Below are 18,335 nucleotides of genomic sequence, written 5' to 3'. Positions count from 1 at the left end.
TCTTTTTTTTTTTTTTTTTTTTTCTTCTTCTGGCTCACCGATTGGTATTTGGTTCCCCCAGAAAAATGTTCATATTTCCATAAAACAATAAAGAAAAAAAAAAAAAACGCCTTGGTCGTCCAGTAAAAAACCAACATACAAAGAAGAAACGTAAGAGAGAAGAAGAAACAAATCTCTATAACTTTGTACTGTTATCATTATCAGTGTTTGCGAGTTCTGTCACTTCCTGCTATTCTTGTTTCTCTTCCTTTTCCTCTTCCTTGAGCTTCTGTTGGACCATTGAGCGCAGTTTTTGTACTTTTCGCCGTGCGAGCCAACCCCGCACCACCCGCTGCACCTGCACCACACAATACAACAACGCCTCCACCTCCAAATCCTCCTCATTTTCATTTTCGCCATCATTTTCATTTTCATTCTCATCAGCACAGAAGCCAAGTTTTGCCCATAACTCTGCTTCATTAGGAGCATCTGCGGCAATAGCGGCCATGGCGGCTGTGATTTCCTCATCCTGTGCTTGTATGGTACCCCACCGCTGCTTCTTCGCCGCCCGCTGCTCCCGTGCAAGCTGACGTGCTTTGTAGGAGCGGTATGCACGCTGCACCCGCATGGCAGCAAGATCGAGAATCATCTCGAGTTCAATGTCTACTTTACGCTGCTGTTCCACTAACGCACGTCGTCTATTTATCTCTCGTTTAGCGCAACACTGTCGAAGGAAGGAAACAATCGTCTCTACAGCGTTAGCAACGTTCAACTTTTCCTTAATTGCCTCTTGGCGGCGGCGTACTTCATTTTTAGCAGCAGCCGCACGGAAAAAGCATGCAATTTGATTTGCTGCACAATCTTGAGCATATAGAGTTTCTTCCTGCAGCAAATGATTATCCACTGCTGCAGCACGAGCCGCAAGTTCCTTCTTAGCACGTATCATATACAAAAAGCCTCTTAATGTATCAAAGGCTTCCAACTCTCGTGTTTCTTGTAATTGAATGGCTGCCATCTCCTGAAGAAGAATACGTCTCTTTTTGGCTTGAATAATACGTGCAAAACCACACAAAGTCTCAGCAGCCTCATTCCTGCGGGATGATAAAATTGAAGGATCTTTTCCATGTGACCAAGAAGATGGTGCACGAGCAGAGACAATCATTCTACTCTCTGCAGCACGCATAAATGTCTGAATAAGAGTGATATGCCGAATAGCACGTGCCTTTTCTACACCACTTTGATACATCTCTGTAAACTTCTGTAGGAATTCATTATCAAAACAAGGGGGCTCTTCACTATCCATATCTACCCTATGATCAATATACTCTGCAATTACTACCTTAAGAGCACGGGTGTACTTGCGATCAAGGTAACCACGTGCCAAGCGAGTTATATCCAAAGCAGCTTTCTCTTTCTTCCTTGTATTATTCAGTACAAGTTGTTGTTGTTGTTCCCGTATATTTGCCGCGGTGGGGGACTCTGGTGACTCTATCAACTCCGTATCTTGCTGTTTCTGCAAGCGTACACGACCAAGAGGAGGGCGTGGGATAAGCATTTTTAACTCTTGTGCACTCTCTGCTGCGGCGATTTTCCGCAGACGGTACTCGTTTGCCTTTGCATCCAGTGCATCACGAGCCTTACGCAGTCGCTTCTCTAATTCCATCTGAGACCGTCGTTTCTCTCTTTCAACTTCCAATAACGCCTCTAAACTTTCGTCCGATTTACCCTCAGAGGGGGTTAGTGTAGAAGCCAATTGTGTCGGGACGTCTCCAGTAGCTTCTTCTTCAGAGTCATGATTTTCAGTGTATAAGGTTCTATCTGACTGTTGATCCTCACATGCTTTCTGGTCTTCGTGATCGAGCACTTCTCTTAGCGCGTCCAATCTCTGCTCTTCTTCCACCTCTTCAATAGAAGATACAGCCTCTTCAAGGACAGACAATCGTTGTTCCTCTTCAGCTACTTCTTCTCGTGAGGTACTTGATGTTTCCGAATGCTCTTGGTCCATTGCATCCTCAATCTTTTCTTCATCTGAGGCATCATCTATCAATGACTGACGATCATCTTCTTCTTGCTCCAACGTTGAGATTGCAGTTGAGAGAGCACTGATACGTTCGCTCTCATACAAAATGTTCAAACGCTCTTTTTCCTTGTTTAATTCAAGTAGTCTCTCTCGTTCATACATCTTCTCATCAGCTGACAAATTCGCTTCAAGTGCAGATAGACGTTGTTTCTCATCCTCCACTTCTTGTTCTAATGTACGTGATATTTCCGCATGATCTTGGTCCACTGCATCCTCAATCCTTTCTCCCTTTGACGCATCATCTTCTCGCTTCAACGTTGAGATTGCAGTTGAGAGAGCACTGATACGTTCACTCTCATCCAAAACGTTCAACCGTTCCTTTTCTTTGTTTAATTCAAGTAGTTTCTCTCGTTCATCAATCTTCTCATCAGCTGACAAATTCGCTTCAAGTGCAGATAGACGTTGTTTCTCATCCTCCACTTCTTGTTCTAATGTACGTGATATTTCCGCATGATCTTGTTCCACTGCATCCTCAATCTTGTGCGACTCCAATTCTCCCTTGTTTAGGAACTCAGTTGAGTCCTGCTTGTCGTCTACAGGGAGACGAGGTACCATAGAAGGAGGTGTTCTCATCTCTTCCGTCACCGTGGTACCCCTACAATCCTCTTGGATCAGTTCAGGTTTTTCTTGCTCACTTGTTAGTATGGGTTTCGCTGTGTCATCTGCCCTTTCAAGAGCTAATTTTCGTTGACTAAATTCACGTGCCTCATTCTCCAAATTCTGCAAAATCTGACCGAGATCCCGGCGAGTGAGGAATCCACGTCCTACACGTTGTGCAACAGCCACAAGAGCACTTTGTCGTGCCTGTTGCTTCATTTCTCGACGTTGGCGTCGTAGTCGCTTCAACAGACGTTTAGCGTAGTAGCATCGGAAGGCGCGTTGAATCTTAGACGCTGCTTGATTCTCAGCGCACCTCTCACGAATGCGTCGTGCCACATTTGCGCGAAATCCTGTAAGCAAAGGCTCTGTCTCGTTCTTCGCAATAATCATTCTTCCAAATGATTGTAACTTTGTCGCTGCATCCACTTTTCGTTGATGCTCCTTAAGCCTTGCCTCTCGTGCCGCTTGTGCTTCTCTTAATTGGCGAAGTACTGCGCGTGCACTGAGCAGACGCCACCATGTCTGAATGGTACGAGCAGCCGATAAGCGAAGGGCCTCTGCCTTCTTTCGACGAAGTTCTTTCGCCCGCATTCGTTCCGCTCGTGTTAATCGCTCTGCCTTTCGTGTCCTCCAGCGACTTTGAATTATTGTGGCAGCAACCTCTCTACGTTCCTTCTCAGCAGCAAGATTTTTGGCCTCCTCATAAAACTTCTTCAAAGATGCCATTTTTCTCTTTGCTAATATTTGACGCCACCAGCATTGAACAACAAGAGCAGCATGACCAGAATTCTTTTCAAAGAACTTTCGTCGTGCGTAGCGACGTCGTGCTATCCAACCTCTTGCTGCAGCTTGGATACGGGCAGCTGATTTATATCTCTCACTAGCAAGAACTTGAGTGCTTCTCTTAGGCATATGACCATAACGCCCTCTACTATGACGAGACTTCCGATACCATCTCTGAAGTTTACGAACTGCAATTTTCTCTCGAATTTCACTTAAAACATTATAAATGGTCCTCCCTTCCCGCATCTCCATAAGACGTTTTCGTGCCAAATATGAACGGAAGGTGCGTTGAATTATTGAGGCACTCAATTGCTTACGATCTAGTTCATCTTCATCCACCATTAACATATCCAAACGATCAGCCATGTATGAAACAATATTCATCCCTTGTGCTCCCCGAGGCAATTTTAATTCTCTTCGGTTTGCCACTGTAGGAACGGAGATTTCCGCTGGAGGAACTTGTTCAAGAGATTCCATCTTGCTGCTTCGATTTGGAGCGCCCCTCTTTGATGAATCATTTGAAACACTTGCTGGCTTCATAGATGTAGTAGAAGGAGCCATTAATTGGCCATTCGAATTGGCAGAGTACTGTGTACCACCAGGAGAAGGGATGGTAGTCACAAGAGGTTTCGAATGATCAGCTGCACCCCCTTTACTGGACCCTGGTCTTAAGCGTCCAGAAGATGTATTAGGCCTCTCCGACGTTGATTTTATTGACCCTGTAGAACGCGTTAGGGGCTGAACTGGCTTCTCATTTTTATTACTACTAGAAGCCGCAGTAAGAGCAGGTGAAGCTGCTGCTGATGCAAAACTGGTCCTCGAAGGCTTCAAGGGTTCAGTAGAACGTGTTGGGGGCTGAACTGGCTTCTCATTTTTATTACTACTAGAAGCCGCAGTGGGAGCAGGAGCAGCTGCTGCTGTCGAAACGTTGCTTGTGTATGGCTTCAATTGCTCTGTAGAACGCGTTGGGAGCTGAGCTGGCTTCACATTTTTATTACTACTAGAAGCCGCAGTAGGAGCTGGTGAAGCTGCTGCTGATGCAAAACTGGTCCTCGAAGGCTTCAAGGGTTCATTAGAACGTGTTGGGGGCTGAACTGGCTTCACATTTTTATTACTACTAGAAACCGCAGTGGGAGCAAGTGAAGCTGCTTCTGCCGTTGCCGCTGATGCAAAACTGGTCCTCGAAGATTTCAAGGGTTGAGTAAGACGCGTTACGGACTGAACTGGCTTCGACTGCTTGGGAACGGTGTTAACTAAACTTGTGGACCCTCTGTTAGTACTACCCATGGCGGCAGGAGATTTAGATTTACTTTGTGGTAAACTTGGCCCACCAACTGGGACTAATTTTCTTGGGGATCCAGAAGTGGGTGCAGTGGCAAAGAAAGAGTTTCGTCCAGATGGTTCTTCACGAGTTGGAGAGCGTGCGGTACGACTTTTGGTTGTCGCAGCATGGTTTGAGGATGGTGGTGGGATATGAGCCAAATTCCCTTCAGGTGCCCCTCTTACACCTTGTGGTACGGCTGCACCTGCACGTGTTGGTTTCGGTGACCCCCACATGGACTGTGGGTTATTTGCCGTTCGTGATGGTATTGCGTGGGCGGGGACTGTGGGAGGTGGCCCTTGGCGGGGGCGGGATTCCATTGGGGGCAGTCGTGAAGCGGCCGCAGCGCGGGGCGATTTTGTGTGAGCAGCGGGTCCTTCATGACGATCACGAGGGATTTGTGTGTACATATGTGCCCCCGTTGTGTGTGTTGCCGCTGGTTTGCTGTGTCTTGGTGGTGGGAGTAATGACTTGCGTGTGGAGATGGATGGATGATAGATGCGTGTTACGAGTACCTTGCGGGGGACTACCGTATCTGCGGCGCTGTTCATGAAGGGATGTGGAAATATATCTTCATCTTCGCATGGTGGTTGAGGTTTGCCCTGGGATTGGAGTAAGGTATCAGTGGGTTTGGTCTCACCATGGTGAAGTGAACCCCTTCCACTACAAGCGGATCCCGTTCTACTGCGGAGAGCAATTAATTCACCACCATGAAGAGATCTTCCTCGTTGACGTCCCTGCATAAAACGCGTCATATTACGCTCAATTATCACTGTTGTATTACTATCATTACCAATGAAATTTCGTGCCAAATTTAATGCTTCTTGGTATTCTTCAAGTGCTCGAGTGGGATCTAATGGCTCTAAGGCCATGGCAAGGTTGTGGTGTGCTACAGCAAGTAGTGATGGATCTTCTGGGGAAGCGCCAAGATTTTGTAGTGCTCGCATAGCACTTTCCGCTGCATCTTCACAAAGTCGTAGTTGTGTTTGAACAGCACTCATGTTAAGAAATGCCACAGGTGATTGTTCCCCAGTACACTCCATAGATCGTTGCATATATGCAAGAGCATCTGGAAAATGACCACGACGTCGTTCCATACATCCATAATTGTTTAGTGTAACACCACGGAGATATCGACGTCGGTCATCTACTTCTCGCAATGGGAAAGAATCTTCCCCTGTCATCTCTAGAGCGTATCCAAATAGTGTTGACGCCGTTTCATAATCATCTTCTTTAAAAGATTTCACACCGTATGTGTTGCTCTTTGTCACAAGTCGCTCAGCTGCATCACAGGCTTCACCAATGCTCATAGGTGTTGCATCTCCGGAAGCACAAACCTGACAACGAATTTGCAACGCCTTTTCCATAAGCTGAAGGCACTCCATATGTTTTCCATTAGACTCTAAAGAGAGAGCTTGAAATTCCATTCGTTCTGCATCACGCTGTGTCTCTTTCCCAGTAAGGGGTGCCTTGGGATCAAAGGTAGTCTCCCTCCTCATAATAGACAAACTCATGGTTAATAAAACTAATCGTCACTGTTGCAACTTTTGCTACTACCTCTCCTACTGGTTATAATATATTGCGTATGTTTCAGTTTCTTTTCCGTGAAATAGAAACAGAACAAGATCCGGGATGTAGATGGAATTTGCGACTTTCTTTTTTTTTTTTTTAAGCAAATTCCTTCTTTGGTATCGGAGCAAAATATCCACCCCAGCCTCTTGTCTGCACTGACTGTGGAAATGATACCGAAATATCTAAAGAGAGAGAAAAAAAAAAGAAAAAGTTAAAGAGAATAGAGAAATAATGTTCATTACATGAAATCAGAAACTCTACCCCACCCACACACCCACACACACAGACACAGACATATCTATCCATAAAAACTGTAGTATTCTGGGCAAAAAAAAAAACAAGTGAATGAATGAATGAACCGAGGGAAGAAAAACAAACGAGGAAACAAACAAACAAATAAAATGTAGATTTCGCTCTTCCCCCTCACTTCCTCAGCAGAACAAGACTCATCACCCTGACAAAATAACAGTGAAGGAACAGGAAAAAAAAAAAAGAATACGCACGTAAGCACACAGTCACCAGACCTTTTTTTTTTTTTTTGGAATGATGAAATAAAACAATTTTTAAGCTCCCATTCATTTTCTTCCTTCTTTTTGCTGTTTTAGAACCCCCACTTAATTTTCGTTTCCTTTGTTAAACAGAAATAAACAGAATAATAAAAAAAAGAAATCAAACGTCTGGTCAAACTCTGGAGATGACTCTCTTTTTTTCCTCACCTACCCAAGAGACAAGTCCACACAGACATATATACACACACACACAGAGAGAGACACGCTTAGCCACACACAGATGCCTTTATACATAGATATTGCCTAGTCGACTGCGCGAGCAAAAACCAATACACATATCACACGAAGTTGTGTACCGTTCATTACATAATACAAAAATCTCAAAAAGAAAGAAAAAAGAGATAAAGCCACTAAATTATCATACAGTCTACACCCTGTATCCCAGTAAATGCAAAAACAAAAAAAAAAAACATTAGCTAGAAGTATTCCCTCCCCCCATATACCATCAACATTAAGAGTATCCATAACTCATTCCTTTATTTAATCTACCACCTATTTTTCCTTTTTTTTTTCTTCTTTTCTTCTCTTTTCTTTTTCTTTTTTCTTTGCTTGGGTTTTGTTAGTCCCTATGACGATGTATCATAGAGTTTGTGATATCCTCGTGTGTAAAGGCACGCTCACCGCTCTGAAACTGACCAACAGTTGCGTGTAAATTGGGGCTCGTAGGGCGCAGTATCCACTTCTGCGTTAATAACCCCTCCACACCCACAGGACCACGGGCATGAATACGACCAGTACTAATACCCACTTCTGCACCAAGTCCAAAACGATAGCCATCTGCAAAGCGTGTTGAGCAGTTGTGAAACACACAGGCAGAATCTACACGCTTGATAAATTCACTGGCGGTAGCCCCATCAATAGTAATAATACTTTCTGTATGGTGAGAACCGTGTTTGTTAATATGTTCAACAGCTTCATTCATATCTTCCACAATTTCCACCGCCATACGTTCATCACTATATTCAAAATGCATAGATGCAGCACCAGCCCGAACAAGTGATTCCTTAATTGCTTTTGGACCTCCAAATAGTTTTATACCAGCAGCTTCCAATTTATTCAAAAGAGCTTTTGCACTTCCATTTTCTACTGTAGAACGGTGAAAGAGAGTTGTTTCTACAGCATTACATGCAGCAGGATAATTAAGTTTTGCATCAATAATAACACTTTCTGCCACAGACATATCAGCATCTTCATGAACGTAAATGTGACAAATACCGTCCGCATGACCAAGTACTGGGATATTAGTTGCACGTTGAATATTTTTTACCATTTCATTAGAACCACGAGGAATAACAAGATCGATAAATCCCTCAAGCTTAAGTAGTTCATACACATCTGCTCGACCCTTGATAAGACCAATAACTCCAGGAGGAACTTTCCCCTTTGTAGCTTCAGTTACTGCCTCAATAATAATTTTGTGTAGTATAGCATTAGAGTGTTCAGCTTCACGTCCTCCTTTTAGTAAAAGACCATTACCAGAAGAAAGTGCTAAAGCTGCTATTTGTGGCATACTGTCTGGACGTGACTCAAAAATAACAAGAAGAACCCCAATAGAAGCTGTCTCTTTACATAAAACAAGATTATCATCCAACATACGGGCACTTAATACACGTCCAATAGGATCTGCCGCTTCAGCAATAGAGATAATACCTGCAACAAGAGTATCAATTTTAGAATTTGTAAGTTCTAAACGTTTTAGCATTGGTGGAGCAAGATTTGTTTGCTTTGCCAAACACATATCCTGACTGTTAGCATTAAGGATTCTCTCACGGTTATTGTCTAATGCATTTGCCACTGCCAATAATAAATTTCGTCGCTCTTCATAGGTGAGAAGGTTTAGTTTCCGTGAACCCTCACGTGCCTCTTGTGCACTTCTCTCCATTGCCCGTCGTCCTTCTGCTGAGGTGGCCTCAATCTCAAGAAGATGTTTTGGGTCCTCAACAAAGAGTGTACCAATATTTGGTTTTCCTTGTAGTAACTCTGCAATAGTTCCCATACGATGACCAGAACAAATACAAACTGCAGGAACACCACCACGTACAGCTGATAAAGCTGCTGCAATTTTAGCATTCATTCCCCCACGTCCTGTAGGGCTTTTAGCACCAAATGTAACGGAATTATCAGGAACATATGTTGTGATAAGTTGAGCATTTGGATCACTTGGAGGAAGATCATATAGACCATCCACATCTGTAAGAACGATAAGAAGGTCTGCACTGATCGTTTGTGCCACCAAAGAAGAGAGACCATCATTATCTGTAAATGGATCATTTAAAGTATTGTTACGATTAGCTGTAACAGTATCATTTTCATTTACAACAGGTACAATACCAATACTTAAAAGATTTTCCAATGCATCATGTAAATTTTCTCTTCGATCATCGGTGAGAAAGTCATGATGCGTAAGCAGTAATTCTGCTAATGTAATATCCAATTGCTGAAAGACAGTTTGATACAAATTCATAAGGTTTGCTTGTCCTGCTGCTGCACATGTATTGTTACCAATACTGGAAAAAGGTCTGCTGGCGCGATGCATACGATCAAAGGCAGAACAGACCAAAATATCTTGTCGTCTCAGTACATTCCTCCCCATTCCACATGCTCCACTGGAGACAAAAACCACCTCTTTCCCTTCACTGCGAAGAGCGAAGATTTCTTCTGCAATATTAGCAATTCGACGAACACTTGGGAATCCACTCTCTGTTACAATAGTTGAAGTTCCAGCTTTAACAACGATGCGCTTTGCGTACTTGAGATCCTTTCGTGAAGTGACATGATCCAGCCTCTTACGGACAACTGGAATTGGTAAGGTAGCCATCGTTTTAGATGATACTTGTCCACGGCTTGTAGTTTTTTTTTTTTTTATTTTTTTTCTTTTTCTATCTTTCTTTTCTTTTTTTTTTTCTCTAGCGTTACTATCGCCGTTTGTGACTTTGATTTGTCTTTTTCTTTGTTTGTTTTATACTTTTGTCTTGTCCAGTTTTAAGGGAAATTAATCGAAAAAAAAAATAAAAAGATCAAATTAATAAATAAAAAAAAGGGGAAGAAACCCTTACACATAACTCAGAGCTCTCTTTCTTTCTTTTCTTTCTCTCTCTCTTTCTTACTTTCCACTTTACACCCTACATATACACAAGCACGCAAACAATAATAACAACAATAGATAGATAGATAGATAGACTCAGAAAACCATCTGTCTCTTGTTTGTCAGGACACGAACCACAACGTGTCTTCCTGGCAGTATGGTTTCTTTTTTAAGAGGTGTTGCTTCATGCCCTTTGCGTAAATCGTCTACGCTAATCGCCTCAAATCGCACTAACTTTCCGTCCAAGAGGTTTGTGTGTTGTAAAAAATCAAAGACATCTCCAGCAGTGGATCCTTGTTTAAATACAAAACACTCTTTTAGTGAGGGAAGTGGTAATTTGAAGGAAGCCACAGGATATACAAAGACAGAAGGACAACAGGAAAGGGCCGTAGCAAGCACCTCCTGTACACCAGTTGTTATGGTTGTAGGGTTAGAGTTATAAGAAGAAGAAATAGAAGAAATAGTCCCTGGATTAAAGTATTGTCTTAACTCTTCCAATGCCTTTGCATCTGCCGGTTCCACCGTATTGCCACTACTTAACTCCTTAAATGAGGAATCCCCTGATACGTAGTGCAATATTCCCTTTTGACGTAATCGTAGAAGATGACACTCCATCTTTGCAGCCATTGGCACAAACATCTCATGTGGGTAACGTTTCTTTAGTTCATGAAGGATTGTCTCCGCCTCTGGACGCACATCTGCTTTATTAAGAGCCACCACAATAGGGAATCGCATACGAACGTAGAGGGCAACAAGGCGGTGTAACTCCGCTGCGCCCCACGTTGGCACCTGTTGTATTAATGCCGCCTCATCTGCGATCCCCAACCTGCGCAGGACGCCATCGACAAATGAGGGTGGACTTCGGTATCCAGTAAACATGTTTCGCAACTTCTCTGGTCTCCGTAGGAGTGTGGTCCAGCGAGCTCGGAGATTATCGTATATCCAACTATGCACTTCGGCCCGCACCCACGTTATATCATCCTGTGTGGATCCAGCGCCTGGTGTGCAGGCAACACCGTCCGCATCTGTACAGCCAGCGCCGTCCACAACATGCACGAGTACGTTGGCACTGCAGAGATCGTTGAGGAACTGATTGCCACGACCACGGCCGGCGTACGCACCCCGCACGAGTCCAGCAACATCCGTCACCATCACTTGCCGTCGTCTGTAGGGAAGGCCTGCGATCATCACATGTCCAAAGGCCGCATCGCACATGTTGACATCAGGCGGGGTGGAGAGAACCCCACACGGGCAACGCAGTGGGCAGAGACCAACACCAATGTTTGGTGTAATGGTAGTGAAGGGAAAGGCGGCTACACGGGCGGCGGCTAATTCGCTCTGTGGGTCTGTTACGGCATTAAAGAATGTACTCTTCCCTGCTGATGGTTTTCCAATAAGACCAATCGTCAATTCTAACAATCCACCGCGGGATAATATATCGTGCCCAACATCCCAATGAGCATCCATATTGGTACCATTATTATTATTATTATTATCATTCTCACCATTATGATGATCCTCAGCGTTAGGGAGTGATGATGATGATGATTCATCTATTGTTTCCATAGAAGATTTACTTGCAAGTATGTGTTCGGCAAATCGCTCAGCCTCTGTAATGTGTATCATTCGTCTCTCTTCATCCTCTTCCTCATCCCACCACATTGTCTTTCCTTCTTTTTCTTCTTTTGATTGATTATCGTATTCTTGATTATGTTTATCTGTTGATAACTTGTTAGCCGCTTTAGATGGATGAAACTTTTCAGAAAAAACAGACCGTAAAAACTCCATTGCACTACCTGCCTGTTCATTGGCAAACATCATGGCAGGAAGTAACATGGCAGTTCCAATACCCAAATCATCTCGCAGGTAAGCAAGAGTTTTTGTAAGTAGTTCTGCCTTCCAACGTTCAAAGAGGACGTGTCGGTTAGATGGACCCCCAACTACATCTAACTTTGGTAACTCTTCTGGATATTTGGGGGGTAGAGTTATACGCAAACGTAATGCAGACAAATTCTTTTCCACTTCATCCTCAGCTGAACAGTCAAGCAATAATGGGAGCAATACCACTGGAATAGGATTACGTTGCACACACCCTTCACCATACATGGATGATATCATCTCTAATTCCTCTTCACATTCAGCAGAAATGATTACCTCACCTCCCATTGTAATTGTACTTACTCTTTCCCGTTCTATACTTAGACAACGTTCAAGAAACGACCTCACAGAGGTAATAATACTTTGTAGTTGAGGAATACTATGGGCATGTTCATGATAAACAATATCTGCATTTGGTTGACATGCATCAGCAAATGAAGAACTCTCTGTAGGATTTACAATGGTATCTTTCCTCCCCACAATATGTAGTGAAGGTAGTGTTCCAAAAAAACCATTTGTATTAGTGTTAGAAAAAGAATGAGTTTGGTATAATGTAGTTAACTCTGGAAATAAAAGGCGTGGATCTGGTGATGCTGCCATAATAATTCCTTTCAATGATGATCCATATGTATTCTCCTCTCGTAACTGCTGTAACATTACATAGCGAGCTGCTACTAGTGAACCCTGTGAAAAACCAAAAATAATATCATATGGACCACGTTCAGAAATCATAAACTGTCTTACTACAGCATCCCCAACGGCATAACGATCTTCTATCCCTATATTTTCTTTTTCTTCTTCTTCTTTTACCTCTTGTTTCTTATCCTGATCCTGCTGATCCCGCTGTTGTTCACACCATGAACACGTAGCCACGGCATCACCCTCGATTCCATATCCAACTACACAAGGAGCATCTACAAAATCAAACTCCGCAATATCAGAGAGAGTACTGCACATTTTACTGAGCTGATGCTCAAAAATCTCTGCAGTTTGGCGGTTTCCATGAAGACACAAAACTCTCAGCATCCGAACAACACGCTAAAGAGTAAAAAAGAAAAAAAAATAAAATAAAATACAATAAAAATAAGGGAAAACAGAGGAAAAAAAAAATAATAAACTGTGCCTTGTTAAACTTTATTTTGTTGTTGCTTTTTTGTGTTTCTCAAAAAGAGGCACACAGATACACATACACAGAGTGAGAAAGAATGTATAAAAACGATACGTTGGCAAAAAAAAAAAAAAAACTTATTCACAAGTCACTTTGGTGATAAATTAACAAAATCCATAAGAGAGGTTTTATTTCCCTGCGTCATAAGCAGACGCTCTAACAATACACTAAAATACTCTACAAGGGCTGTATCCTCCTCCTCGTTACTTTGGACAAGTTTAATAAATTTAGAGTGCAACTCTCTATTTTCTTCTTGTAAAGAAAGAAGCATAGAATACATAGGGTGTTCACTAAACCCTTTTTTACGAGCCACGGTTTCATGTGCGTGAGAAGCCTGTCTTTCTCGTAGTGTTAAACCCTCTAAAAGATGTGCAACCATAGAAACACGTTCCATTTGAGTCTGTTTAAGAGCTGCACGACGATCGGATGCATGAGCTATAAACTCTTCCATCTCTTGTTTTTCCTCTAAAGCTTTTCGATATGCAGGATCTGTTGATGCTGCTTTAACAAAATATTTTTGCTTTAATAACTCCTCTTTTTGTTCTTCTTGTCGTTGATATGTAGTTTTGAGACGTTTTATATCTTCTCCAATTTCTTTCTCCTGTGTCCATAAATCGGCATGTCGTTTTTTCAGGGAAACAACATCCGACAGTAAAGTGTCTAATGTCGCAAGTGAACGACTAATAAGATACCGCAATTCTATCTCCTTAGAGGTGATACTATCCTTTGAAGCTAAGGCAAAGGTCCCAGGTACCACTATAGAATTATCAGTAACGGTATTATACTGAAGAGAAGATACATATGGCCCGTCAAGACTTGATGATTTTTCTTCAATAAGCGTAGAAGCTGAAGCTAAAGTTTCTGCCTGATTTAAACTTTGTTCAAGTTGTCGAACTTCCTTTAAAAGTAGTTCCTTTTCATGCCGCATCTTAATTAGACGCTGGATCTGTACATCGGCTTCAAGACGCCAGCGTTCAACCTCTTGTTGAGAACGGTCTGCCTCCAGTGTGGCAATAGCGGCGGTTCGAATAAGTTCTTCATCTGCATTAACGAGAGATGACTCTATCGCCCCAATCGGTGATGAATACCACGGTTCCTCACGTACATGAGATGTTGACTCCACTGAATTACCCACTGATGGATTTGGCATTTCTCCTAACAGTGTGTGTATGTGTGTGTGTTTAATCTCACAGCAGCAGACTAGAGAGTGATTGGTTCACCTTGATTCCTCTCACTCTCCTCTTACTGTACCCTCCTCCAAACCCTTTGCGTAGATAAGATCACGCAGAGAAACGACAACACAGAAAGAAAGAAAAAAAAAATATATATGGGGATGCCCATACACGCACATACACAGAGACTAGTAAAAACAAAAAAATATATACATATTTACGGTAGTAGTAATAGTGATAATAGTAATAATAAAAGTAAAAAGACCTCTCGGCAATCTCACCACTGCGGTGAAGCAGTATAAAACCACACAATCCACGGAGAGATAAAAAAAAGGGACCAAAACGTTTAGATCACCCACGGCCTCTCTGCATTGTCACTATATTTATATACACCTAACCAAACGAAGAGTATATATTATTTCTTTCTCTCCTTTTTCATATATATATATATATATATATATACTGTGCCTCCAAGAGGCACCGACAATATGAAAGTACAAAATTTGCTGGATGACATTCCAAATAAGCTCTCTGAGAGTAGTAGTAGTAGTAGTAGTAGTAGTAGTAGTAGTAGTAGTAGGAAGGTGGAGAAAAGGAAAACACAAAAGATCTCAACATTGCAAGGTAGTTTTTTTTTTCTTATCAAATAGTACTTCTTCTCAAGTTATTCCCAACAAAGCGGCGAACTCTAGCAAACTTACATCACCATCATTAGTAAGGGGTTGAACTTCCTCTCTACCTGCTTGAGCGGTATTATTACCCCCTGCTGTCACGTCAACTATTTCTAACGGAGGTGAAGAGAAATCTCCCTCATCCATTCTCATCTTTTTATTGTTATTCGTATTCTTACTCCTCCTCATAGTCTTCTTCTTCACCGTTTCATCATCATCACCTTCTTCTTCTTCTTCCTTCTCCCTCTCCTCTGCGTGTTGCTTTACAGTGGAAGTTGTACATGGTGCTAGTCGAGAACCTCGAAGACGGCGTTGTTGACGAGTGTTGGGACGCACAAACTGCGAATGGGATGAAGACATGATGGAGGTGGTGTGTTTCACACATTTTCTCAGAAACCAATATAATAACTGTGCGACATGACGACACTTCTTCTCGCCTGTCTCTGTGTAGAGAAGTTTCTCATGTCGCCGCGGTGTGCAGGTGCAGGACATGTGTCGAATCACACGAGACCAATGCGGCGGTGTTGTGGTTCCTCCGCTTTGATCACCAGCGAGGGCGAGGAATGGCTGGAAGTCCATGTGGAGAGCCACCAGCACATGCCGCCGAACCCAACTGGTCAGTTCATATCGAAAGTACCCAACCGTCGCGAAGTGATGACCGGAGAAGTAATCACTATTGTGAGATCTCACAATATCCACAGCAATGGAAAAGACTTCTCTTGTGAAGAAAGAAATCATAAAACGGTACACATTGGATAATTGTTCCTCTGTGAAAAACAAAAGAATGGAATTAGATGCTCCACCCAGACGTGTTTCTGTTGGAACTGTAGAGACCAGTGCTACAGCATCACAGACAACAGGACGTGTAATTCCCACTCGCATGTTATTTACTCGCTGCATGAATAATTCCGGTCTTCGTGGATAATCACGTAGTAATTGAGCTAAGGAATTTGTATGGCACAACTCTAGGAAAGCACTCTCACGTGCCGCTTCTACATCTAACATTTTTTGTATCATTGATAGTTCTGTTGCCTCCTCTCCATTCATTTGTGTAACCCAAGAGGAAATATACTGGTAATCACCTACAGCTTGAAAGCCTAGTTGATCTGCTACCTGCTGAAAGGGATTATTATTCATAGCAAGGCAAGCACTTGAATGAACATCAATTCCAAAGTACTCAACAGCAAATGTGAGTACCCGAACAAACTTATCATAACACATTAATGATTCCTTATGTTTATGGTTAGTTGGTATGGAAGGCAATGACTCTCTTCGTACATTGTCATCACTAGAATGAATGTTAAGTTCACTCACGACAAAAATAGGAAATATGAGTGCATTCTGAGCACATGGAATTTTCACCCAAGATAACAATGTATTTTCAAAGTAATAATCGCCATCAGCTATAACAACAATCAAGCGTGGTGAGTGTTGAATGCCAAGCGCAGACCACAAGACTAGCAAATCTCGTATAGATGTATCCGTACTAAGTGAACTTGACAAAGTAGTTTCAGAGGAACATTCAATAAACAAAGCTGAAACACTATTAGATACCTCATGTGAGGGTAATTCTTTAACAGATATGTTCAAATCTTCAACATACTTTTGCCATATAAACTCATTCTCATCATTCTCCTCCCTAACCTTAACATTCGTATCCTCCTCCGATGTTGCAGTTGCCGTTGCTGTTGCTGCTGAAGAAGAAGAAGAAGAAGATGAAGGAGGAGGAGGAGGAGGAGGAGGACAAACCTTCACAACCTTGTCATTCCCACCTTTAGTCATCACTCTCAGATGTCTTTCCCAAATTAACTCACACTCATCATCATCATAACTATCATCATCGTCATCATCATCATCCTTATCTGTTACTGACGCTTCCCCATCCGTACAGGTTTCAGGATTGTTTTTCGTACCATGGCACGTCAATATGTTTGTATCCATTGACTGTATCAACTCATCCTTAATGATATTGTTCTTTCCTTTAGCATTTGATAGACCAATATCTATGAGAGTCCTAACATCAGCATTCTCATCTGTACAATACCATGTTAATGGGGATCCTATCATTGGTTTTGGAGATGATATATTTTTTTCAATAATAGTAGTATGAGAACAATCTCGTGGTCTCACTGCTTCTTCTAAATGTTCAAACTCTTTATGCAACTGTGGTATAGCTGAAGGATTTACGAGAGCTATTAAACGAAGAGTAGAACTATTAAGAGAACCACTTGCGGAGGTGACGACTAAAGTCCACCACGCATCACGAAGTTCCTTTTGAACCTCAGTTCTAGTAGGGTCTAGAATACCTGTGAAATCTACCCAAAATATTGTTTGTGAAGAACCAAGAAAAAGTGTTTGAATGGTTTTAATAACTTGTGATGCACGATGTTGTGCCGCCTCTTTATCTGTTACTCTACACTCTTCCTTTGTTAATTGTACGTACACTACAGAAATTGCTCGAATATCATCTGGTCTTTCAATATTAACGTCCGTAAACAATAAAATTTCCTTGTGACCATCTTCTTTCACAAGAAGTTTTGTTTTTTCTATCCCATTATCCCTTTCTTCATTCTTCATGGGATCTTCTTTACAGTCACATGTTCCAGAGGGTAATGATAGAGAAGAGAATAACAGATGATCCATAAAATCAGTTCTTGAGATAAGAAATTGCATTACAGATCCACCTGAGAAAGTACTACTAGTTTGAGGTTGTGAAAGCAGTTCTTCTGGATTGAGTGGACCCACACCAAACACAATCAACACACAATTCGAAGAAGCCCCAGTACTCCCTTCTACATCCTTTTCACTATCATTATGATGATGATTGGCATCCATCATAACACCACCACCAGCAGCTGCTGCCGTTGCCATGCTAACAGGAAGAATATTATCGACAGGAGCGGCGGCCTGCCATAGTTGTTCTGGGTCAAATGCCGCGTATGCCGCTGTGCCACTACTACTGCCCACATCCGCCCATCCACTCTCATCTTCCCTCCCGCTGCAACTGCTGCTCTCCAGCAATTCCATGAGATTGACGGTCAGTGCTCGGCAGTGCGTGCCGGGCGTGGAGCGGGAGCGGTGCGAAGGAGAGGAGGTGGCGGCAGGAGTGACGGGAGTCTCCATCCCCCCCACGTTCTTCGCTTGCAGAGTCCAGAGGAGAATACATGAAAGAGAGAGAGAGAGAGAGAAAGTGAAAGAGAAAAAAAAGAAGGAAAAGATAATATTATTTATGCAAATGAATAGAGGCATAAGGAGGGAGAAAAAAAGGGGGAAAGAATATACATTATAAAACCAAAAACAAGAGAAAATTCTCTTCCCAAAAAGAAAACGAAAAAGAAAAAAAAAAAACATTTCAAGATAGATAATTTTTGTTTATCCGATCACTATTTAGATACCTTTCCCTCTTTTGTATTGATCTTTGATAAAAAAAAAAAAAAAAAAAAAAAAAAAAAAAAAA

General features: G+C 42.3%; 5 protein-coding genes across 5 annotated transcripts; all 5 read right to left on the bottom strand.

Moving 5' to 3' along the window:
* Nucleotides 1-229: 229 nt before the first annotated feature.
* TM35_000222080 (uncharacterized protein) lies at nucleotides 230-6,262 on the bottom strand (the record flags this gene model as incomplete). The annotated part of the gene is made up of 1 exon (XM_029027255.1): nucleotides 230-6,262. One exon carries the CDS (start codon nucleotides 6,260-6,262, stop codon nucleotides 230-232), a length of 6,033 nt encoding a protein of 2,010 aa, XP_028881475.1.
* Nucleotides 6,263-7,463: 1,201 nt separating this feature from the next.
* On the bottom strand, nucleotides 7,464-9,722 carry TM35_000222070 (putative pyrroline-5-carboxylate synthetase-like protein; the record flags this gene model as incomplete). The annotated part of the gene is made up of 1 exon (XM_029027254.1): nucleotides 7,464-9,722. The coding sequence occupies one exon, from the start codon at nucleotides 9,720-9,722 to the stop codon at nucleotides 7,464-7,466; it is 2,259 nt and encodes a 752-aa protein (XP_028881474.1).
* A 363-nt stretch (nucleotides 9,723-10,085) lies between these two features.
* On the bottom strand, nucleotides 10,086-12,893 carry TM35_000222060 (uncharacterized protein; the record flags this gene model as incomplete). Its single annotated transcript, XM_029027253.1, has 1 exon — nucleotides 10,086-12,893. The coding sequence occupies one exon, from the start codon at nucleotides 12,891-12,893 to the stop codon at nucleotides 10,086-10,088; it is 2,808 nt and encodes a 935-aa protein (XP_028881473.1).
* A 230-nt stretch (nucleotides 12,894-13,123) lies between these two features.
* On the bottom strand, nucleotides 13,124-14,185 carry TM35_000222050 (uncharacterized protein; the record flags this gene model as incomplete). Its single annotated transcript, XM_029027252.1, has 1 exon — nucleotides 13,124-14,185. The coding sequence occupies one exon, from the start codon at nucleotides 14,183-14,185 to the stop codon at nucleotides 13,124-13,126; it is 1,062 nt and encodes a 353-aa protein (XP_028881472.1).
* A 681-nt stretch (nucleotides 14,186-14,866) lies between these two features.
* On the bottom strand, nucleotides 14,867-18,001 carry TM35_000222040 (uncharacterized protein; the record flags this gene model as incomplete). The annotated part of the gene is made up of 1 exon (XM_029027251.1): nucleotides 14,867-18,001. One exon carries the CDS (start codon nucleotides 17,999-18,001, stop codon nucleotides 14,867-14,869), a length of 3,135 nt encoding a protein of 1,044 aa, XP_028881471.1.
* Nucleotides 18,002-18,335: the final 334 nt, after the last annotated feature.

Source organism: Trypanosoma theileri (assembly GCF_002087225.1).
Source record: "Trypanosoma theileri isolate Edinburgh chromosome Unknown TM35_Tth_22_V1, whole genome shotgun sequence".
Lineage (NCBI taxonomy): Eukaryota > Euglenozoa > Kinetoplastea > Trypanosomatida > Trypanosomatidae > Trypanosoma > Trypanosoma theileri.
This window is presented reverse-complemented; position numbering and strand designations above follow the sequence as displayed.